The sequence below is a fragment of the Cygnus olor genome, chromosome 1, assembly GCF_009769625.2.
Source record: "Cygnus olor isolate bCygOlo1 chromosome 1, bCygOlo1.pri.v2, whole genome shotgun sequence".
Taxonomy (NCBI): Eukaryota; Metazoa; Chordata; class Aves; order Anseriformes; family Anatidae; genus Cygnus; species Cygnus olor.
In genome coordinates this window covers 100,383,424-100,407,431 of record NC_049169.1, presented here as the reverse complement: position 1 = coordinate 100,407,431, position 24,008 = coordinate 100,383,424, and the positions used below count along the sequence as shown (strand labels likewise).

The 24,008-nt window shown below is 38.2% G+C and overlaps 1 protein-coding gene across 1 annotated transcript in view; it reads left to right on the top strand.

Annotated features, from left to right (window-relative positions):
• KPNA1 (karyopherin subunit alpha 1) overlaps window positions 1-24,008 on the top strand; it is a 53,492-nt gene that overhangs the window by 13,841 nt on the left and 15,643 nt on the right. The window contains exons 3-11 of the mRNA XM_040572610.1: window positions 656-763; window positions 2,601-2,700; window positions 3,283-3,377; window positions 4,506-4,637; window positions 13,884-13,972; window positions 16,073-16,172; window positions 17,294-17,457; window positions 18,085-18,163; window positions 21,308-21,433. Of these exons, the coding sequence (XP_040428544.1) occupies window positions 656-763; window positions 2,601-2,700; window positions 3,283-3,377; window positions 4,506-4,637; window positions 13,884-13,972; window positions 16,073-16,172; window positions 17,294-17,457; window positions 18,085-18,163; window positions 21,308-21,433 (993 nt within the window). The remainder of the gene's footprint in view (window positions 1-655; window positions 764-2,600; window positions 2,701-3,282; window positions 3,378-4,505; window positions 4,638-13,883; window positions 13,973-16,072; window positions 16,173-17,293; window positions 17,458-18,084; window positions 18,164-21,307; window positions 21,434-24,008) is intronic.

Sequence of the window (24,008 nt, the reverse complement as noted above, 5' to 3'; positions counted from 1 at the left end):
GGATTCTGAGCAGCAACCTGACAGGCCACGCAGCACTCCTCAATCCATCTCGTCATTGCTAATGTTTCTTCCAGTGAGACAGCTGGATTGAGAAGCTGTAGCGTCTCTCTCTCTTCTAATGACATCTCTGTCTACCTCCTTCATGTGATAGCAACCAAATTCTGTTATCCCATTATCATATCTTTACACCACTCTCAAGTGATTATCCTCCAAAGTCTTCTCTTTTCCACAGTAACTCAATTATCCCAGCCTCAGTACCTGTTCTGCAGGGATCTGTTATACACAGCAATTTTTCAGGTTTTTGAGCGCGAGCCTCCCCTGCTAACCTTGGGGAGGGCAAGAAACCAATTGTCTGGAAGCTAGAGGTAGCTGGTGGGTGGAGCGTGGGCAGTGAAAAAAGAAGGGAATACCAGTGAGGATTTTTCAGAAATGGCAGGAATGAATATTCCAGCACATTAAGGTGTTCATTTGCTCTGTTACTAAATTGTGTCCATTTATGGTTCAGAGAAGTCCCAGAGTCTATACTATAGCTAGTCTATACTAGCTTCTTTTCAGGTGGTATTGTATATAATTTTTATTATGCATAACATGACATGTCATGTTTATGTAGGCTCTCAGTTCTGTACTGCTTTTATTAAATATTTTTTCTCTTTAGTTGTTTAAACGACGAAATGTTGCAACAGCTGAGGAGGAAGCGGAGGAGGAAGTTATGTCAGATGGTGGCTTCCATGAGGCTCAGATGAACAACATGGAGATGACTTCTGTAAGTGTTGAAACAGGAATATTGTTCATTGAAACTGAGCAGGTCTGTCATGCAGCGACTTGAGGGGAGCAGAATTGCACAAAATCGTGGAAAACTCGAAGAGCTTATGGACAACTTGCAAACACCTGTATCAGTGAACTGACCTGAAACAGATTATGTTATGGATAGAGTGACTGGTTGCTCAGTGGATATGCCTTCAAGAAAATGAAATAAAATAGCATTGTTCCAATCAGGCTAATCGCTTCTTGGTTTTGATGTTGACCGTTATGGGTAATTTTATCAACTTCTGCCCAGAGTTGTTTATTTTTTAAATATGAAACTCATAATGCTTGAAACATGGAAATACAAATGAGTCAATGTGTTCTTGCAATTTGGAAAGTAAAAAGAGGCTGGCTGGAAATCTCCGTTAGCAAACATTCAAGTGGCAGAAATTTAAACCAGGATGTTGGAAACATAGCTAGACCTGCTTAGTTATCTGCAAGTGTCCTTGAGCTCCTTTCGAGGCTGGAATTTCATCCTGCAGGAAAGCCTTCTTTTAGTAGAAATTTAGTTTTTTCTGCTTTTTCCATTTCTTTACTGCAGTCTTCTCCCTGGAAAGGAACATGGTAAGGGATTCAGGCTATAACAGAGAGGGTAAAGAAAAATAGGACTCAGTGTGGACTGTAAAGTTTGATCATTGATGTTCGTATTTGTTTTTGTGTTCAGAGTATGCTTTGATGGAAATCAGGCTGCTTTTGATTTCTGTTGGTGGTTAGACCAGTCTTGAAAATTATTCAAGAGAAATGCCTATAATTTGGTAGATAACTAATGGAATGTATTGTTTTATTCTTCAGATGAGTCCTACATACCATTTAATTATTTGTGTGAAAATACAAACTAAATAGATAGTAAAAAGTAAGGAAAGCCAATCTTATACAGATTAGCATTTTAAATATAAATAATTTCAGGGTCATAAGAGTTGGGGCTGAAAAGGGAAAGATCTAAAAGTACTGCATGTTTTGTTTCCCTTCTCTCTGTAAACTGTTTTGTGTGACAAAAATCTAGATTTATTCTGTTTTATTACTGGGTTGTAAAAGTACTGACAAAGCTCAAGTATTTTCATTACTGTCATCTATCTTCCTGTGCGTTAGGGGTTTGGATGTGATCTATAGAAGGATTTGAATCAGAAAGAGGAATAAAAACAACAAATTCCCTTTCATGGATTTGCATGGGTCAAATCAAACGATGTCAGATTCTACCTGGCGTAAGAAAGGTCACTGATTTAGTTTAGCCATATTAGTGGAAACCATCAGTATTGTGAAAACTTAATACTCTATTTGATTATGATGCCAAGCATTTGTTTTGTCAGTGCTTTTAAAATGACAGTTCTTGTACATTTTGGTGTAAGAGAATGACTCATGATGTACATGTTGCAGATATCCAAACAATAGCATAATCAGTGTTCTTCTTGCATAACAGTAATTGCTATTCTGATTTAAACTACTTTTTGTTAAAGCTGACAATTTTACAGTTATTCTAGAGAAAGGGAGATAAGAGAAAAGGGGAGAGAATACCTGTGAGAGATTATGAGAAGATTTTTTATGGCATAACTTGAGTAAAATCTGAATGTGGGCTTCCAGGAAGAAAGACTACTCTCAAGTATGTTTCTACTTATGGTAGCTGCACATGTATGATGACTCATTTATTGTCTATACTGGTTCTTATCTAGGTTTTTGCTCAATAAGAGATAAACTTGTTAACATTTTAGCAAATATTCTAACCTTTCCCCCACTAATCCGCAATTTTCTTTTTCTCTTGTTCTCTGTCGCTTTCATTCTCTCCCCCACCTGAATCGTAGAGTGCTGTCATTACGGCTGATATGATTGAAATGATTTTCTCCAATAGTCCAGAACAGCAGCTTTCAGCCACTCAGAAATTCCGAAAACTTCTTTCTAAAGGTAAGGGCTGAAATTACTTGCAGAAAAATGTAAAACAGTCCATGGCATATATTTTGACTTTGATAGCAATGAAGATTGTTTCATACAGAAATGTCTGGATGAAGAATTTCATCCAAACAGTGTTGTTTTGCAAAATGCCAACTGCATGTATTTAATAGTTGCTTTTGCTCTTGAAATCTCTAAAACTATTAAGTGATGCAGATGCGATCTCTGATCTGTAACGTAAGTTAAAGTATTGTGGGCAATGTCTCTGTGGCTCGCGTGTGCTGCTTTCTAGAAGTTGAGCTCTGCACCTGTGTGCCAAAGTGACTTTGCAGATCTGCTGCTGTCAAATTTATGTGCCTACATTACTGAGTGCATTACTGTTTTGAATTGTGTTACCGTATTTCAAAATTCAAGCTGGAGATTTCCTTTGGTAATAGATACGAATCTATTGCCTTTTAATATAGGCAAAGCGGTGTTACAGAAAACTAACACTCAGGAAAGAACAGTCAACATGCCATTTGATATTTTGATGCAGTAATTTGGGAAATCCCCAGCAAAGAAATGAATATATTTAACTTTGCATTCTATTTTAAATAGAACCAAATCCCCCAATAGACGAAGTCATAAGCACACCAGGAGTGGTGGCAAGGTTTGTGGAGTTCCTCAAACGGAAAGAAAACTGTACATTACAGGTATACAAATATGAATATGTCTGCCTTTCTGTATTATGAAGACATTTGGTGATGTAAATCAAGTAGAAAATGTCAGTACTTTGCTTAATGAGCTATACTCTTGTTCTTCACAAGGATAACGCAGCTATTTTATATTGAGGGTTTCTTCAAGACAAATTCCATTTCTAGGCCTCTGATAGGGCCAGGAGAGAAAGAGAGGTCTGAGTTATGTTGTGTGGTGGCTAATATGGAGCGTTTACACTGACTTATCTTGTGTAACAAAAATCATTTGAAATGTGGCCTCAAAGAAGGAAAAGCTGTTAAACTAAACTGTATCGTTAACCTTTTGTACCAACTGAAAGCAGTTATAAATTTTCAGAATTATGACTTAAATTTTTCATTAAATTCTAAGAAGTTTAAAATTAAAATATATGATGATAAACATAGAAACCCTGCAACTTGCTTGCTTTGGTTTGAAAAACTAAATTGTGTCTGCTACAATGGTGGTTAATTTGTTTTGGACCTACTTCTTGGAACTTTGTCTTTTTTCCAGCTCTCCATTTTTTCTGGTAAGAAATCTTTCTTCCGGGCTAGTGTAAAATGGGAGGAAATTGATCCTCTAATGAAAGAAAACATTAATAGTTAACTGCTAAATACGATATGTAGGTTAAATCAATGTTCTTTCAAAAGGCATGTTAAAGCGATATTCTTTGAAAAGGCATAAGGCAACACTTTGTTAATGCCATGCAATATCCAAATTTTGGTATGTGGAAATATGCAAAAAGGACTTTTCCTTTTTTCCCTTTCTTACAAAATAGAGGAAAGGTATAATTTACAGGAATTACTTTTCAAATTAAGACCAGCAGAATTCTGAAGGTCTGCTAGCTTTTTCTGAGGAGTATGTAGACAGTAACTAAAAGCATGTATCCAAAGTATTTTTCCCCACATGCTGTTTGTATGATGGATTGGATGTGGAAACTCTTCTATGCTGGTGAACATGAAACTGTTTGAGTCTTTGTGCTACAGGCTTCTACTGTATTGTCAATGGAATATCCAGTAAAAAATGGCCTTAAAAAAGACACATAGTCATCATTTTTGGTGTGGCACAGAAGGGTCCCAGTAAACTTTCTTCTGTACTTTGTTTTCCAGTTTGAAGCTGCATGGGTGTTGACAAATATTGCCTCGGGAAATTCCCTTCAAACTCGAATAGTGATCCAAGCAGGAGCTGTCCCCATCTTCATAGAGCTGCTTAGTTCTGAGTTTGAAGATGTACAGGAACAGGTAGAGATTAAGAATGGTGTTGTGTTTTTTCTTTTTTTTTTCTTCTTACCAAAAGGTGTACAAGACTAATAAAAGTCCTGTTGCTTTAGAGGAAAGTATATTGTTTGGCAGTTTTGCACAAGAGTCCCTTTCTACCTAGCCTGAGTTTAAGATGCAAGTGTTGCTTTTTTGTTTTTCTGGAAATATGTTTAACTACAGCCAATGTGGTAATGCATTTTGATCTCTACCGAGTTAATATTTTTCAGCTTACTGAGGAATTCTAGAAACCTTGCTTAAAAATCACTTTAGAGATGGAAAGATCATGTGTGTTACTCCTGAAGATAAAACACTATGGGATTCGGTTCTCCTAAAATGTAGGAAAAGGAGGCAAAAGTGTAATTAAGCATGCTGTAGGTCTGTTGGATGTTGTCAGAAAAAGATAGTGAAGCAATGTAGTTTACTAAGCTGATGGTTTTTATTGTGGGAGTTGGGCTGAAGTGAAAGAATAAATGTGATCTTTATCCATAAATTCAGCTTGAATGCCTTCCTTACAACGTAGATTAATATTCTTTAAGGCCCAAAGGTATCAGTATAAAGCATAGACCAAACACTTGACTACGTAATTTCCAACTGAGGGCCATAACTCATGTTTGAACTATGTAGGATTTTTAAAAGACATCTAATCTTGCTTTAAGTACTTAAGATGGTGAAATATTAATCATATTGATGAACAGATTTTCAGCAATTCATAATTCTAACTCTTTTATATGTATATGTGTATATATATATATATATATATATATATATAAATTTGTCTAGCTTTGGGTCCAGGTGTTTTCTCTGTTTTTTTTTCCTATAGCTAATAATAGATGATAGTTTAAGCTTTTCTTGAGCAAATGAAATTAAAATCTTAATTCTTATTAAGGATATTTTTTTGTGTGTGTGTGTGATCCTTTCTGAACATTTCTTTGTTTCAGTATCTTTTTGTGGTGGTGAAATAACAAGCACTGGTTATTCCAAGTAGTGCTGCTCCATCAATGCTGTTTGCAGAGGTGGTAGCTAATATTAACTTCAACTTGATTCTTCCCTGCATAAATATCCAAGATGTCTTTGAGGGCTCTTTGCCACAGAAGCTTGCTGTGAGCTCAGGTTAAGCCGATTATCCAATGTGATCCATTGTTCTTTGCAGAGTCACTGACTTCCAGGGCTCAGTTCTCCATCCTGTAAGTGTGCCCTCTATTCTCTCTTCCTGGATGTCTGACCTTGCATTTGGCTGTATTGAGATGCATGATTGGAGGAGTCCGACTCAAAAGTATTGGATCGCTTTGTGTAACTTGCCTTTATCTTGTAGCTGGCACAGAATGTGCCACCTGTACTTAAGGTTGCCTAACATTTTACACAAGACAGACACTTTTTTTCCAGCTGCTTGCAGCTTTCCACTCTGTAACTTTCAGTTTTCAATGGCCTGTCTCGGGCTGAATAATTTTGGCAAAGGTGTTCAAAGAGAATTTGGTTGCCCCAGAAAATTATGTTCAAGGAAATAAGTATTTTTGTCATTTTTTTTATCTTTCTTTGAGGAAACAACTTTTTTTTTTTTTAGGAACTAGAAATATGATGGGGAGCTTTCCAAAATGGTAGAGATGCTATGTTCTGCCTGTGTGAAAATCTATGCGGACTTAGCTATATGATATAAAAACTAATTTTTAGAGTCTGTTTTTTGGGGGGGTGGCATTACTTTACAAAGTCAGCCATCACTTGTAAAGTGCTGTTCCTGCAGAATGATTGGTGCACTGAATGTTGTAAAGGCTACTACATTTTTTACTTCTAACGGTCTCCTGTGTAAGAGCTAACTTTTTTATTAGGTTGTTAGTGTCATCCTTGCTGATGTTCAGAGAGTATGTGGGAAGATCCAGCCTGCTTTAGAATGAGTTGTGCAGCTTTCAGCCTTCAGATGTGTGTGAATTAACGGAAGAGCTTAGGGGGGTCACATTTAAGTCCCTCTCTGACTCCAATAAACTGTTGATATATTAAAGTTCAGATTGCAGGCAGAATCAGTTATAGCTACTGGGAAATATTTTTCTACACAGTTCTGGTGTTGAATCCATGATCTGTCTGTCATCAGTAAGTCTCTGACTACCAGTCAAAATTGCTTTTTGTAGTAAACTGTGCTAGAGAAGATAATGTTGCAGTGTTACCTACACCTTTTCATAATGGGTTTCTGTGCTGCGGGTGTAGAGGTTGCAGCCCTTCTTAACTGCTGACTTTTGGTTTAATTCAGGCCAGCTTGGAAAAAAAGCAAAAACCTGTTCTTTCTGACAGCTTTTTTTTTTTAAATCACTTTAATATCTAATAAAATAAAAAATAAAGGTATTAGGCACATACGTGTCAGCTCTTGTACTTCTACATTACAGAATAGCACTAAGTACACAACTGCACAGTGTTTTTCATAATAACTCTCATTCTGCATGTGTACGGGTCATTGCCCTAGTTACAGATCAGTGAGTAGTAAAGGAGGCTTTTAATTGTTACACTGTGCAGTTTTTGTTAAAGTTGGAACACGTAGTAGATGGAAAAAGGCAGAGATTCTTATGATTAAGGAGGTTGCAGGTTTCTGAGATAAATGTATCTGCCACGTAGTGTCTAATGCTGAAAAATTTGCTTATATCAGTTTTCAGTAAGTGGATATAGTTATGTCTTTTTTGAATGCTCTGTGTAAAATATTTAATTTCTTTTTGTAGTTACATGCAACTCGGCACATTTGCAAGTGACTTTTGCGGTTAGATTTATTTTTTTTTGAATGGATCTGGTTCTGGATATCTCAGGCTAGATTTCCAAAATTGGAGGATTGACCATTTTGGCCATAATTCTCTCCCCTGTAATCATCCTTCGATTCTTATCTTGTCTCACAGGAGAACTGTGAAGATGATTATTTTGCAATCTGCTCTTGCAACAAACTATAAACTTATAGGAAAACACAGAGAATAAAACTGTGTTTAGGGCATGCAAGCCAGAAGTCATGCATACAACCATATAGTAAAATAGGAAGAGAAAAAGCAATATTGAAGGCTGTGTGTAGTAAATCATTCTTTGCACTAAGTGATACAGTAATTCTGTAGAAGGAAATCTAAGTAGTAATACTGTTTTGAATATGTATCATAGTATAAATTGAAAATTACTCATTTTGTGATTTAATTTGTCTTAATGGCTAATCATTATCTACTGTTTTTGTCTTCAGTAGGCTTACACCATTGAATTTTTCTTTTATTTAAAACTTCCCTTAGCAGTGATTCAGAAAAACATACCAGTTCACCTTATCTAATCATGATTATTCCAACATTTTTTTCTTATTTGTAGGCCAGTTTTAATGTATTGCACTGGTTTTGCATATGCTAGTTTCTGAGTCTGGTGTGATGGTTGGTCTTACAGAAGTCAGTGAGGGATCTTTATAACTTTATTAAACAACATGTATTTTAATGAATCTGTAGCTTGTGTCTTTTTACAAGATCTATTTCCCATTAAGCTATGTAGGCTGATATTTTATTACTCTACCATCATTTAAACTCTTGTATTTCCTTGTTTAAGTTGTGTAACAGCCTTTCCTGGTTATTCCCCGTAATTAGTGGTCAAACTATTTTCCTTCCAAAGAAACCAATTTTATTGCAGACGCTTCATCTCCATTATTTATAAAAACTCCTTGACTACATCTTTCTCTCTCTCTCTCCTTTCCCCCCACCCTTATCCCTTTTTCACCCCCTCTCCATTTTTAGTATACTGTTTTTTTGAGATTTAGTCAGTGGCATATCTCCTATTCTTCTTCTACTTCTTATAATTTATTTTTCTTTCAAAATGCATCTAGAAATTTAGATATGCCAGCCTGAAGTTATTAGTATTTAAGGACTTCATCAAAGCCCTTTAGACATGCTTTTAAGGTTGATGTAGCTTCAGTGCAGTCTTAGCTGCAGTTCTATCCTGGATGTCCTTTAGTGCAGGCATATGTAAAAGCCAGTTGTCAGCTTGGGTTCCCTTGATGAACATAGAATTTCCTTCAAAAACCATACAAAGCATTATGCTCCATGTTTGAGGTTCTTGAGATCGTCTTTCAGTGACAGATTTGTCATTCTGCTTTGCACCTGAAGGGTAGCAGGTGGCAGGAACACCCTCAACAGCCCTGCTATCTTTTGGGAATGTATGTGTTTTCAGCTAAAGCAAGCAGTTTGTTTTTCCCTCAATATTTTTCCATTTGTAGTTGTATCCCTGTTCCTTTCAATAACCACTGTTCGGCAGAGTTGACCTGTGAGTCTGGTATCCAAGATCTGTTCTCTGGCTTATACATCAGCAGCCCTACTAACTAGGTCTTAATAATCAAAATCGGGAAAAACAACTGTTGTTTTGTTGTTGTTGAGGCATGAGAATGAGATACTTTCTCTAGTTATTTGCATCATATTCCAGTAATAAGGAAGTATGATCAGCCTAGCTGCTGAAGGAAAGGTGTTTTCTTTGTTGGGGCATAGTAGAAGTAATTTCTTGGCCCTCTGGTATCCTTCCATGTGTGCACTAGTCCAATTGCATGTGTATGTAAGCTAATCTTCACTGTCTTCATCCTAGCGTTAGATCTGTTTCCCCACGTCAGCAGCCAAAAGTGGAAAGTGTTGATTTGTAATATTTCTTCTCCACAGAAAAGCACAGACTTCATGCACACTTGGTGGTTGGCTTAGCTCTTGGTTTCAGTATTCAAACATGTAATGGAATAGGTGGTTGAGAGCCTTCAGAATCCATGGAAACCCATCCTTCTGTGGATGGAACGACTGGCTGGGTAGATGAGGGTAAACAACATCCATTGCTCTCCCGTGACTTTAGCAAGGCTTTCAACACTGTCTCCCATAACACCCTTATAGGCATGCTCAGGAGGTGTGGGACAGATGAGTGGACAGTGAGGTGGATTGAGAACTGGCTGGATGGCAGAGCTCAGATGGTTTTTCTTGGCGGTGCAAAAGAAAAACCGTCTGGGTTTTTCTGTTTGGGGGCCAGTAGCTAGCAGTGTCCTCCAGGGGTCAGTGCTGGGTCCAGTCTTGTTCAGCTTATTCATCAATTAATAGATGAGGGAACAGAGTGCACCCTCAGCAAGTTTGTTGATGACACAAAACTGGGAGGAGGGGCTGACACACCAGAAGGCTGTGCTGCCATTCAAAGGGACCAGAACAGGCTGTACAATTCAACAAAGTTGAGTGCAGGGTCCTGCACTTAGGGAAGAGTAACCTCAAGCACGAGTACAGGTTGGGGGCTGCCCTGCTGGAAAGCAGCTCTGTGGAGGAGGACCTGGGAGTCCTGGTGGATAGCAGGTTAATCATGTGCCCTTGTGGCCAAAAACACCAATGGTATCCTGGGATGCATTAAGAAGAGTGTTACCAGCAGGTCAAAGGAGTTGATTCTCCCCCTCTGTTCAGCCCTGGTGAGGCCACTCCTGGAGTGCTGTGCCCAGTTCTGGGCTCCCCAGTACAAGAGGGACATGGAGCTACTGAAATGAGTCCAGCAGAAGACTGCTAAGATGATGAGGGGACTGGAGTGTCTGTCATGTGAGGAGAGGCTGAGAGAGCTGGACCTGTTTAGCTTGGAGAAAAGACGTCTGAGAGGGGATCTTGTCAGTGTGTGCAAATATCTGAAGGGATGGTGTCAGGAGCATTGGGCCAGACTCTTTTCAGTGGTGCCCAGCAATAGGACAAGAGGCAATGGGTACACAGGAAGTTCCAGCTGAATGAGAAAACACTTCTTTACTGCAAAGGTGACAGAGCAGTGGAACAGGTTGCCTAGAGTGGTCGTGGAGTCTCCTTCTCTGGAGATACTCAAAACCTGCCTGGATGCCATCCTGTGCAGCGTGCTCTAGGTGACCCTGGTTGGCAGGGGGGTTGGACCCTATGATTTCCAGAGGTTCCTTCAAACCTCATCCGTTTTGTCATTCTCTGAAAAGCGGGGAGTTGTCAGAAAGCATGTGGGTTATTCGCAGAATGCACCATATAGCTCAATGTTTCTCTAGAAAACTTGCATTTTACTGTTGCTGACTATTGAGGTTGTCCAGGATTGTATGAAAAGCCACTGGAGTTGAATAATGAGTAAAATATGCTGGAGACATGCAAAAAACGACACTTGATCATTAGCAATAAATTGAAATTTATACAGCTCTACAAAAATCCATACTGTCAATTGACAAGGTAGCATTTGCGTTTTTAGTTTGTATACAACTTGATATTGGTTCAAAAGACTGAATCTTAAAATTATGGGTTCTTTTAATCTTCAAGTCTGGATGTGGCTAGTGGAAAGTACTGAAATTAATTTTATTAAGTCTGACATTTTGATAAATGTAATAAACTCTGAAGTTTACTGGAATTAAATATCCTCTTACTTTGACTTCTGTCTAGAAGAGAAGATAAAAATATTTGCGATGTTTAGAATGAAGCCAAAAATGTTATGGCAGTCAAGCCATTTGCGTCTTGAGGAGTGTGCATTAATGGAAATCATTGGAAATCATTGAACGTTATTCAGACAGAAAAGCTGAAGACACTTGTCATTGTTCACATGTCTTCATGGAAACCACAATGAAGCTTTGTGTTTATAGCAGTGTCTGATAAGAAGAGTTTAAATGAGCTTGATTTATGTTCCTCATTTACCTGAAGACTTGAAATGGTGCCTCAAGGAAAGATATTTTCCTCGTTGGACTGTACTCTCTGTAGTTTTACTAAAGATACTTTGCATCAGTGTAAGATTCAGAACTACTGGTGGTTAGCATGAGATTTTTTTTTCAACATCCTCTGTTACCAAGTCCTGTGGTATCAGACTGTTCAGTCAGACTTCTTTGCCCTACAAAATCAAGAGTAGGAAAACAGCAGAGAAGTTTTAGGACTTCACTTGCCAGACTTTCTGATGTGACATTTGCTGTTGCAGAACCAGTCTATCATTTAGTGTCAGAATAGATGCTTGGATTAAACGACTTACTGTTGTCGGCCCTGAAAATAGATACTACTATAGTGGCAGTCTACAGATGAGTGAAATACAGTTTTCAGTGGGTGTAAGGGTGTCCAGACAAGGAGGCTGCATTGTTGTACAGTTACCCACATGTTCAATAAAAGGAAATTATTGCAAAATCCCGCCCCCCCCTCCCCCCCCCCCGTGATTCCATGATTCACAAGGTTATATAGAACCTGCTGAAATTTGAAATTGATTCATGCCTAGGGTTTCTCATCACTGCAGAAATACAGGCATTGCAGTGAGCAACAAGCATGGCTTCTTACAGTTATAATACAAATGAAACTTTGGCGGAGCTGGCATATGTTCTGTCTCTTAAGGTATTTTTTTTTGGTAGCTACCTTCTCCCATCTTGAGCCACAAGGCTGCCAGACATAATGTTATACTTTAATTTCAGACAAACTGTTGTGACAACAGTTGTAAAATAATAAGAATTGGAATGAAAAATAAGCTTTCTTGATGCAGATTAGGTTTAGAGGGACATTCCAGAATAGTAGTAACAGTACAATTTCACAGCAAAGGACGATATAGCCTGGTACTCTCTGACTGTGGCTGACAGCAGAAGCCTGAAAAACAGTAGGAGAACAAAGCAAACTAATCCTTCTCCGCAATAGTCTCCTAGTCTATAACAACTTGCAGTTTGGGGACTTCTATCAGTCGATCTATCTATGGTGTTATTGGTACAGAGGAGTAGTTTTTGTATTTTGCATCTAGCAGCTGACAAAATGCAGATACGGATTTTTTAATATACATTTTATTACTTTGCTTCAGCTTTATTAATTTTACGGAGGTTTGCTAGTGTTTTTTTTGACCTTTGGAGTGGCTGGAGGAGAATTTTTTAGGCTGGAAGAGGAGTCACTTGTATTTTAAAGTAGCATCTCTTTTTTGCCATCTTTTAAAAACTTGTTACTATAGAAATGTAACGCAATTAACCAATTGGCATATTGAGAATGAGTAAGTTTATTTTAGATTATCTGAGAATTTCTTTCAGATAACAAATAGGGCTTATTCTGTCTATTTGTTTAGAGGAGTAATTTATTTCAAGTAGAGACAGAGAAAAAATATATTTTTTGTGGGGAATTTAGGTATGTTCAGTTAAAGAAATGTTTACACACTGCTTTTTACTGAAATAAATAGCTGTCAACTGAAGAGAAATTTATCAAGGACATGCTGCTGTTGTACATGATAAACAGGATTGCTTTTGTCCTCAATATGCAGCAACTTCAAACGGAAGTATTTCCAGTGGTTGTATGGACTTTGTGTAGATCTTACCTAATAAACAGATAAATGTCTCTATTTGATATGACACTTAGCCCTCTGTTTGCTTAAAAAAAGAAAACATGTTTCATACGCTTTCTTGTGTGGCAAAATGTCTGTAAATCACATGGAATTCATAAAACAGTCTTTTATACTTGTACAGACTACTTCCTGTTTTTTTTTGTTGCAGTTCTTGTGTAGTAGACAGTGATATCAAAAACACCATTTGATCCAAATGTATTAAATCTAATAAAATCATTCATTCTCTTCATATTACAAAAGATAATTAAAGAAGCATGAAATCTGTCTTCTCTTATTTTAGTTCTTATTCCTCAAAATGAGGGCTTAGAGTAATACTGATGCCCAAGGGAGGAAATAGCTGTCCTTGCATTTTGTCCTGCATATGTCTAATAGCCAGCACTGGTTCTGTCTTCTGTAGTTCTCTTAAAATATAACAGTGCCCATCTGAACTTTTTGATTTTGAATATTGTTTAATCTTGCATTTAAATAATCATTTTCATCTCTCTTGGTATTAGTGTTCTTAATGTGACTGTGTAAACAAAGCATGCTTTAATGGCTTCTTAGGAAATACTAATATGAGCTGTTGTACACACCTCTGAGTAGATCAAAACTTGCTTGACCTGTGCTTTGAACCAGCTCTGAACCAGGGGGTGTGTAGAATTAGTGTGTTATTGAGCCTGAGGAGATACGTTCTCACGTTGTGGATAGAATAAGGTTATGTCTACCTGCAAAGTCTTTGGAGACATACATGTTGACTGTTTTGGTGGTACTCCTAGATCTGCGTTAATATTCCTGAATCATATATTGAGCTCGGGTGTGTATATATATGTAACTCTTAACCAGAATGCATTCCTCTGTTGTAAAGTGTCTAAGGTCTAGCAGTGAGAATAGAGTATCTCCCACTCTAATACATATACTGAATAGGTTGAACTGTGAAAATAAAAACAATTACTATTCTGTTCTTCATTGCAGGCAGTATGGGCTCTTGGCAACATTGCTGGAGACAGTACTATGTGCAGAGACTATGTACTGGACTGTAATATCCTGCCCCCTTTACTGCAGTAAGTCTGTTTTAATATGTTCTTCAGAATTTTGCTCAAGTGCCTGATGAGACTGAAGTTTGTTTTGCCTTGAAAAACAATTATTTATTGTCACGGACAAATCAGTTTTCTTTATGGGGGCTTCTTTTTTAATGTACCTAAAAGGAAATGTGTTAGCCGTGGCTAAACTGAAGCTATTTTATTCTACAGTGTGTGCGGATGCCTGGGACTACTACAGAATTATAGAATAATTTAAAATGACCTCTGGAGGTCATCTAGTCACATCCTCTTCTCGTAGTAGGTGGGATCAAAATTGGTTGCTTGGCCACTTAACTAGTTGTGGTTTAAACCAGCACGCAGTTAGGAATCATGCAGCTGCTCTCTCACTATCCCCGGCTGGGATGGGGGAGAGAATTCAAAAGGTAAAAGTGTGAGAAGTCATGGGTTGAGATAAGGACAGTTTATAAAGTAAAGTAAAAGCCATGCACAATCAGGGCTAAACAGGGAGTTCATTCACTACCCATCAGCAGGCAGGTGTTCAGCCACTTCCAGGAAAAGAGGGCTCATCATGAATAACGATTTTTTGGAATGACAAAAGCTGTTATTGCAAATGTCATTCCCTCCCCCCCCGCCCCTTTTTTTTTTTTTTTTTACCCTGGCTTTCATTGCTGAGCATGATGCTATCTGGTATGAAATATGTTCTTGGTCAGTTTGGGTTTGGCTATGCCTCCTCCCAGCTTCTTGTGCTCCCCCAGCCTCCTTGCTGGTAGAGCAGCATGAGCAGTCATTGAATGTGTAAGCACTGCTCTGCAACAGCTGAAAACATTGGTGTGTTATCACTGCTATTTTCATTAAAAATCTAAACCAGAGCATCATACAAGCCTCTAAGAAGAAAATTAATTCTATCCCAGCTAAAACCATGACAATAGTCGAATTTGGAAAATCATACATAGATTCTATAACCACCCAGAGCAACCTGTTGCAGTATTTGACTGTGGTGTGGTGAAAGGACAGTGTTCTGATACCTAATCAGAATTTTCTCTGGGGTTCTACCCTGTTGTCACAGAGGCATTGGTATGGTATGGGATAGCTATCAGAAAAAGAAAATGATTTGTTACAGTTGTGGAAAAATTAGGCCTTGCCTTAATGCATTCAACTTAGGCCAAAGAACGCTATGACTAGTAATTTCTACACTGTCAGGAAAATGCCTCATTTAGAGGCTTCACACTGTTTTACTTAATTAACCAACTGCACAGGCACAGTTGTGCAGGATTGATCTCAGATGAAGGGATGCACAGTGTACCAGAGACTGGAGTGGCTTTGATCAGTGTGGTAGTCCTAACATAAGAGGGCAGCTTTGGTATGCAGATATCATAAAGATGTCAGTATTACAGTACAACATGCTGTTGGCATTCCTGTGTCTCATGGAGCAGAAGCTGAACCCTGCAGATGGTGTGTGAATATCATCCTGTAAAAACTGCAGAAAGATACTGGTTTGGGGTGACCTGTAGAATTTTTGGTCCTATAAGAACCCAGTGGGCAAGACTTACGCTGGGACTGGAACCACTGTGCACAGAAAGTCTGTGAACTGTGGTTGCTGTGAGATATGTGACTGCTGTAAACGTCTGGGAAACCTTAAAGGTGCTTGTAAGTATTCTCTTAAGTTCTATTCTCAGACCCTAGTAAGCTTAACAGAGAAAAGTCTATAGTAGAGCTGATGGACTGAGACTGACACATAAATGGCTGTTCAACAAGAGAGTATTTTTCAAAACTATCTATACATCCACTTACAGTAATTTTGTCACAATTCCTGTGCCTCTTGACTGTTAATCTGCCATGTCAACATCTAGAAAGTTAAATGAAGATGATTTTAGTGTAATAGTATTTGTTCTTGCCAGGATACTAGTATTCACATGTCTGGCATATATAGGTTAGTATCCAGCCATCAAGCATAACTTTCCTCAGGATGTATTTTTATAGAAAAACATTCTAGCACATTTTTCCCTTCCATCAGTTAAAACGTAAACCTGAGTTCATGTGAATGAATCAGGTGGCTGACCCTTCTGGGTTGCCTGGTTTTGGTTTTGAAAAAGTAAAGCTTGGAACTTCTGTTTGTTTTAGATTGCTTTCAAAACAGAACCGTCTCACCATGACCCGAAATGCTGTATGGGCTCTATCCAACCTCTGCAGAGGAAAAAATCCTCCTCCAGATTTTGCAAAGGTAAGAAATATTTGAAAGGAAATACGTCGTGAGGTGGCGGTGTCCAAATAATCAATAAAGGTGGTGAAGCTTAAACTATACCAGAAACATTTCTGAATTTCTTTGATACAATGTATTGGCTTCTTACAAACTATTGGTTTTAGTCTTTTTGGCAGATATTCACAACACCACTGTTTTGATATTGCTGCCTCCTAGTTAATTTGTTGTTGTTCCTATATCAGAGATGCCCATTGCACAGTAGAACAAAAAACTCTGCATCATGTCTGCTTTAGTGCAAAGTATGACATGTCTTAGTGGACAACTATGAGTTAAAGTTGCCAGATATTGTACTGTAGAGGCTGAAGAATTCTCATAGTGCTTTTCTGCTGACTTGCTCCTCCCTATTTATGTAGCTACAGCCCTGCACAGAAATGCTACAGAGGTCTGAAATTTTCATAGTACACGACCTTGCTATTGTAGAATCATATTTGTTTGTGTTGGAAGGGACCTTAAAGATCATCTGATTCCAACCCTCCCTGCCATGGGGAGGGACACCTTCCACTAGATCAGGTTGCTCAAAGCCCCATCCAGCCTGGCCTTAAATACTTCCAGGAATGGGGCATCCACAGTTTTTCTGGCCTCATAGTAAAGAACTTCTTCCTATTGTCTTATCTAAATCTTCCCTTTTTTAGTTTAAAACCATTCCCCCTTGTCTTATCACTATACACCCTGATAAAGAGTCCATCCCCGCCTTTCCTGTAGGATCCCCTTTAGGTACTGTAAAGTTGCTATGAGTTCTTCCCAGAGCCTTTTCTCCGGGCTGAACAACCCCAACCCCTTCTGCCTGTCTTTATAGGATAGGTGCTCCAGCCCCTTGATCATCTTCGTGGTCCTCCTCTGGACCTGTTCTAATACCTCCATGTCCTTCTTATGCTGGGGGCCCCAGAGCTGAATGCAGCACTCCAGGTGGGGTCTCATGAGAGCAGAGTAGAGGGGGAGAATCACCTCCTTCGACCTGCTGGCCATGCTGCTTTTGATGCCAGTCCATAGTTCTATTGCCATGTACAGAATTAACTGATGTTAATAAATATTCTTGCCCTTTTAATTGTGTAACGTATGTATCTATTCTTAATGTTTTACAGGTTTCACCTTGTCTCAGTGTGCTTTCCTGGCTGCTCTTTGTCAATGATACAGATGTATTAGCTGATGCCTGCTGGGCTTTGTCCTATTTGTCTGATGGCCCCAATGATAAAATCCAGGCTGTGATTGATGCAGGAGTCTGCAGAAGACTTGTGGAACTGCTAATGTAAGAAATTCATTCTAAGCAAATGCATTATTCACTCCTTTCCCTAAAATCAAGGTTGCTTCAACAGGAAGCATTAGATATATCCTGAAATTTAATAACTTTCTAAAAAACAAGATTTGAGTTTTATAATTTTACCTGTCTCCACTCATGAGTAACAGAAACAATGGGACTTCTGTCCTAGTTTTGCTCTTGAGACATTTTCCCACGTCTAACAGATGCATTTTTGTAACATTTACCTAAAACCAAGAAACAATAGATTTCAACGATGTAAATTAAAAAGGCAATTAAGGCTTGTTAGATTAAAGCTAATCTGTCATTGAATTAATGAATAGAATGTTACGTAAGGTATGTTTTTTATAAAGAAGTGTTTTCATTTCAGAAAAAAAAAATCTTTACTTTTTCCTTCCAGTTCTGATTTTAACGATGATGGGAAGATGCAGCTAAATGATATCTAACCCTAGAAAGAGTTACCATTAGTTTAAAATCAAAGTGTGTGTTGTTTCAGTTGATGAGTTAAGTCAGACTTAGCAAGGAAGTTTTCCCCTAGCTCATGTTTCTTCCTTGAGGAGGTAAAGATGATGACAATTCAGGATGGTTAACACTTCAGTCTTTCTTTGGTAATTCTAGGCACAACGACTACAAAGTAGTATCTCCCGCCTTACGAGCTGTTGGGAACATAGTCACAGGAGATGATATCCAGACCCAGGTATGGATTCACTTTCTCTTGTATTGTACCCCTCTTCATCTTTTTGTTAATAGTGATTAACCTGATAAAACCTATTCACAAGCATCTCTTCCCGTTCCTTTTGAAGTTTGAAAGTGAAAAGATTGACACTAGTTACCTCAAAATACGTATTGGTTTTCTTAGGTTCTCTCTTCAATCCTGAACTGCTGTTAATTCTTATATAATTGTGTCTGGGATTCTGATGTAGCTGTCCAATACTCTGTGCATTTTTCTTTTCCTTTCTGGTTTGTTTAAAGCTAGTCTGCCTCTTGTGCTGAATTTTGTGCTGAATGATGTAGCATGGTGGGGCTATCCAGGGCCTCTTGCGTTTGACACCAGTAACATTCTATGACGAATATACCAAAAAAGAGTGGTCAGATTTTGGATAGTATGTAACACAATCTGGGTACATTCTTGGAGAAGTAGGAGGCAGTGGCTCCCACCACTGTGTTGGGATTAAATTGGGAGCCAGGAACCTGATGCCTCAGAGGTACTACTAGGTTTTCAACCTACTGTTTGGTAGGCTTTTTAAGAGATGGTGGCTCCTATCAGTTTTTGTGATCAGTGGGAGCAGAGAGTCCTTGCCTTGCATACATGTCACCTGTGATCTACTGGCTGGTGGCAACTTCTTTTTTTTTTTTACATGCGGAGCAGAAGATCCCATTATAAGCTTCAGCCGTTGAACCTTTTGTTAAAGTTTTCCCACTTCTTTGTGCATTCTGACATCCTTTTGTCAGGCTCAGTTGGTGAGAAAAAAGCAAAGTAGAGTAGGCTACTGCTTTTGACACTTTGCTGAATTTTAGTATCAAACTCTAGTTCACAAACTAAGAAGTGCAAAAAGCATGCCTGTATGATGCAGAGCTGTCAGACAAATGCGCAACCAAACTGGATTTCAGGGAGTGTAGTGATAGGACAAGGAGTAACGGATTTAAGCTAAAAGAGGGGAGATTTAGATTAGATACAAGGAAGAAACTCTTTACTATGAGGGTGGTAGGGCACTGGAACAGGTTGTCCAGAGAAGCTGTGGATGCCTCGTCCCTGGAAGTGTTCAAGGCCAGGCTAGATGGGGCTTTGAGCAACCTGCTCTAGTGGAAAATGTCCCTGCCTATGGCAGGTGGGTTGGAATCAGATGATCTTTAAGGTCCCTTCCAACCCAAACCATTCTGTGATTCTATGACTGACATCACAGGCTCAAACAGGCTTGCTGTGGTGGGCTGTTGACTTTAACGCTGATGGCAGAAGTGGGATCAAGAAGCGCTGGTAGCTGCAAATGAGGAGTGCAGTGTGGAGGAAGTGAGATGGACATCCAGGAGATAGCAGTGGTAGCATCCAGTGGGTAGCAGCTAAACGCGTGAGATGATTGGAAGAATTTAGGCAAAGATGCATTCAGTCAAGTGTAGATGCATAAAGCATGTGATTCCCCATGCAAAGCATTGAATTGCTTCTTCTGTGTAAATTATGCTGAAGTTAAAATCTAATTTCCTCACCTTGAGGCTTGTTCAATGCTTATTTCTTGGCTTGTATAAGTGTATCCTTTTGAATTTTGTTGCTCTCTGACAATGAGGTCAGAGACAAGGATGAGTTAGTCAGCAGCAAGATAATGTTTGAATATCTTGTCAGTAGTGCTGGAGGAGGTCAACATGTTTTTTTTATTGTTACTTTGATTGTTGAGTAGCTGGACTGTATTGGCATTTTTGTATTTTCTCAGTGGCTGTTTTGCAGATTGCTCATGAGCAGTGCTTTGTGATTTCATAGTGTTGTTTTTCTAAGTAAAACCCCAAGGGATCACTAAATCATGTGTAATGCAGATAATTAAACAGTGCATTTCATAAATTGAAATCTTAGAGTTCAGTTCAAGAAAATGTTTCAACTCCTTTGCACGCTCTTTTTTTTAAGAAGAGCATACTTAAGTGTTCCTAAAATTCTAAAGAATATTTAAAGGAAGATAGCTTGATGATCCTGCATGCAGACAATGTTGTATGCTAAAGAGGGGTCCAGAACACACACTGAAATCTCTGCATGTAAACAGATCTTGGAGGGAGAAGGAAGAGCCCAGCTTTGACAGTCAATACATTTCTGAATACGAGAGCAACATACACACCAGTTGACAAAAAAAGGTTTGTGTACAGCCTCAGAGAACAAACCTGCTTTTACCTAACATCTCACTTCCAACTATTAATAATTGCCAGTGTTTGGAGATTTAAAAAAAAAAAAAAATGATGGCATGTGCGAGAAAAAATTAACCCCTCTTGTCCCAGTGTATATCTAAGAAAATCCTAAACCATAACCTTTTTCATTTTTCTCATTTTTTAAAATTCTTAATTTGCCATGGAAAGTTTTAGGTATATGTGAAGAGTTTGAGAGGAGGTGGTAGGAGGTGGATAGAGAGAGAGTGATAAGCAAGGGAATTCAGTCCACAGATTTCAAGATTAGAAATTATCACCATTACTTAGTTTGACTCTCTCATCCTTTTCACCTTCACAAGCAGGCTGAAGAATTTCTCAAAAAAAATTTTGTATCACAAGGTCTTTGTAAGCTGCCTGCTTTCGCTATACAAGGCAAAATTACTGTGTTTCTTGGTAGGCTCTTCAGATTTTTGACTCTTTTAGGATATGGCAATTTAATTAACATTTTAAAAAAAAAACAACCTTCTCTTCTGTGAAGTTCCAATTTTTTACATTTTTTTTTTTTTTGCATCAAGAGTTGCCCGTTCACGTCATTGGGCACAACACTGGCAATTATCTGCTCTGCTGTGCCAGCTGATGTAGAAAACAGAAGTAGCTGGAGCTTCCAGATGTGCAGAAGCATAGAAGACCAAAATATAGGAAAATATTGGTGTCTAATTTTTGTTCATCGTAATGGTCTCAGTATCTTGGTATGTTCAGGTGATAATGAAGATGTATTGTATTATTTGAACTACTCAGTTGTTCTTCTCATTAACTTTCCTGCATATAAAATGCAAACATTTATCTTAGTTTTTGCTCTATTATTTAAAATAAAGCTTTTTGGGAATTATCTTGACGGCATATCTTTCTAGCTTTTGAAGATACTGCATTCCTTATTTCATGTAATTCTCTATTCTAAATTTCCTCTAAGATGTGATTTTTTTTTTTCTTTTGTGTTCAGGTAATTCTCAACTGTTCTGCCCTGCAGAGCTTACTGCATTTGCTAAGCAGCCCTAAAGAATCTATCAAAAAGGAAGCCTGCTGGACAATATCTAATATAACAGCTGGAAACAGAGCCCAGATCCAGGTAACCTTTTCAGCTATGATTGGTAATTTTTGTCTTGCAGGCTAGAAAGAACATATCAGGTGGTAAACTATTTTTTGTGTTGTATGTACACAATTACATAGATATGTATTTACTTATAAGCAGAAGTATATTATAAATTTTGTGGATAATTAGAATATTTCAATGCCTCAGTCATCTCTCAGATGCAATTTAGAATTATTTAATTTCATAATCATCCACAGATTTGGGGGGGGGGGTAGGCAGTAATGCTAGAGAATGACGAAATCGGACTAACCTCAAGAAAAACTTGCTTTAAATAATTTGCGTCATGCCTTTGACAATTATGATATAGGAATCCTCAAGTAAGAAACAAGGAAGCTACAAACTTTGAGAATCAAATAACTTTAGATGTTTCTTGATTTCACCACCAGATATGGACCAACTACATTGTAAATACCTTCTTTAGTCATAACTATATATTTTTATAAATCCTAAAACTGGCAGTTGTGCTTAGCCAAATCAAAAAATACTTTTTATTAGACTGAACAGTAGTAGAGGATATCTAACATGTTGCTCTGTGGTTTGTCCTTCCTGGCCGTACCAAATTTTGTAATCCTGTCGTGTTACATGATAGCGCACACAAGCAAACGAAAGTCTCAGTCCCTTATGTCAATCTTTACAATTAGGCCTCCAAAAGACCACGTACTTGTTCAGAATCTGAACTTAGGTTCAGCCATCAGGAGGAAGTCCCGGGACTCATCTCCCAGTGGTACAAACGAGAGATTGACCATCTCTACAGAGAGATTTTTTTTTCTTAGACTAGGAGATGAAGAAACTGCTAAATACATTTTTGTTTTCCCTGGATGTGAAGTTTTAATAACAGCCATACTAAGAAACTTTTTGCTTGGCTTTCAAGGAGAATGTCTTTCCTTATTTTTTTCCAGAATTGCTCAGGGAAGTAGTTGAGTCACCATCCGTGGAGGTCTTCAATAAGTGTGGAGATGTAGAACTTAGTAGCATGGTTTCGTGGTGGACTTGTCAGTAGTAGGTTAAGGGTTGGACTAGATGATCTTAGAGGTCTTTTCCAACCTGAATGATTCTACAGTTCTTTGAAGTGATGGAAAAACAATATTGTAGTGAAACCAGGCTGCATCTGACAAATGTACTAGGTTCCCATCAAGTTGGTTGAATGGAGGTTCCTTACATAAATCAAACTTAATTTTTCTGAAGTTACATTTCTCAGTGCTCTTCTCCCTCACAGGATATAGAGAGTATTCTCAGGGATTGCAGAGGATGTGTTGAAGTCCAATTGAAGGCATCTGGTCTTTGAGAAATAGAAAAGAATAGCAGAAATATTAGGCTTTAGAAATATTTTTGTCACTGTTTAGTAACCAGGCAGGAAGCAATCTAAGTCCATATTACGTTGGCAGAAGCGACTGATAGATATTTTTGTCATGTCCTTTTCCTTAGAAGGCAGTCTAACTTGCTGTTCTTATATCTGATGGCTCTGGATTATTCAGTCTATATCAGCAGAATTAGCATGAAGTGGTTAAGCTTCTTCACCAAAGGGATGGAATTCTTTTTGCAGAAATCTCGCAGGAGATTGTGAAAAAAGCTGCGTTGTTTTCCCTGATGATGCCCTGATACATGCTTTGCAGGTGGCTTTTGCAGCAGTTTAGTTATGCCTTCTACCTTATGAACAATGTTCATCTGCTTAAGGGGCAACATAACATCTTAATATCTTGAAGAGGTCTTCATCTATCTTTCAGAAAAAATAGGAAATGAAGATGAGACTTTTCAGGAAGATAAGTCTCTGCTAAGCTTCCTGGAATTAAGTGTGAATGTTTATCTAACTTAGGTACTCATCTTAAAAAAATAAGTAGGCAAGAAAACAAAACTTATGAGCTGAAAAACATCAGATGAAAAAGATGTACAGTAAGGATGTGACTAAGGTGGAACTGAGAGCAAACAAACCTCTTACAGCTGTATTTACATTTCTCAGTCAAGATTTTACTCTTTCCACTGAAGATCATGTTTTTTGTCAGATTCAAAAGGATTTGGTCACTTGATCTAATGTTGGTAGAGCTTCAAGAATTTCGATTCTAGTTCTGCTGTCGCTTTTGTATTAGAACTGTGGACTAGGTGAATATTTAAGAAAAAGCACTGTATAAAATCAGCAACTGCATCACTTTTTTTCTTGTATCAGCAGTTCTAATTGCTGTACAATTAGCAGTGCCAAGAAGGTAGTTACTACCACTTGTAATAAGGTAAAAATGTTTTTGCCTTTGCTTTTCTTGCAGTGAAGGATCTTTTGGCTGCCTTATCCATGCTGTTACTACCTTAGAAAATATTGCTCCTCCTTCTTTCTATCTAGTAGGCTATTCTTGCTTTTCCCAGGAAGCTTAAGAGGCTCTGGGGAGCCTAAGAGTTCTGTGGAACAGTCCAGTCCAGCACATTTATTTAATTTTGTTTTCCCCAATTCTGTCAGAGGTGCTTTAAGATACAGAATCACGTAGAAGTGGTGCAAACTATGAAAAAGAAGATCTTGAGAAAATTAGAAATACTCATAAAGTCATTCCATAAAGAAACAAGTATC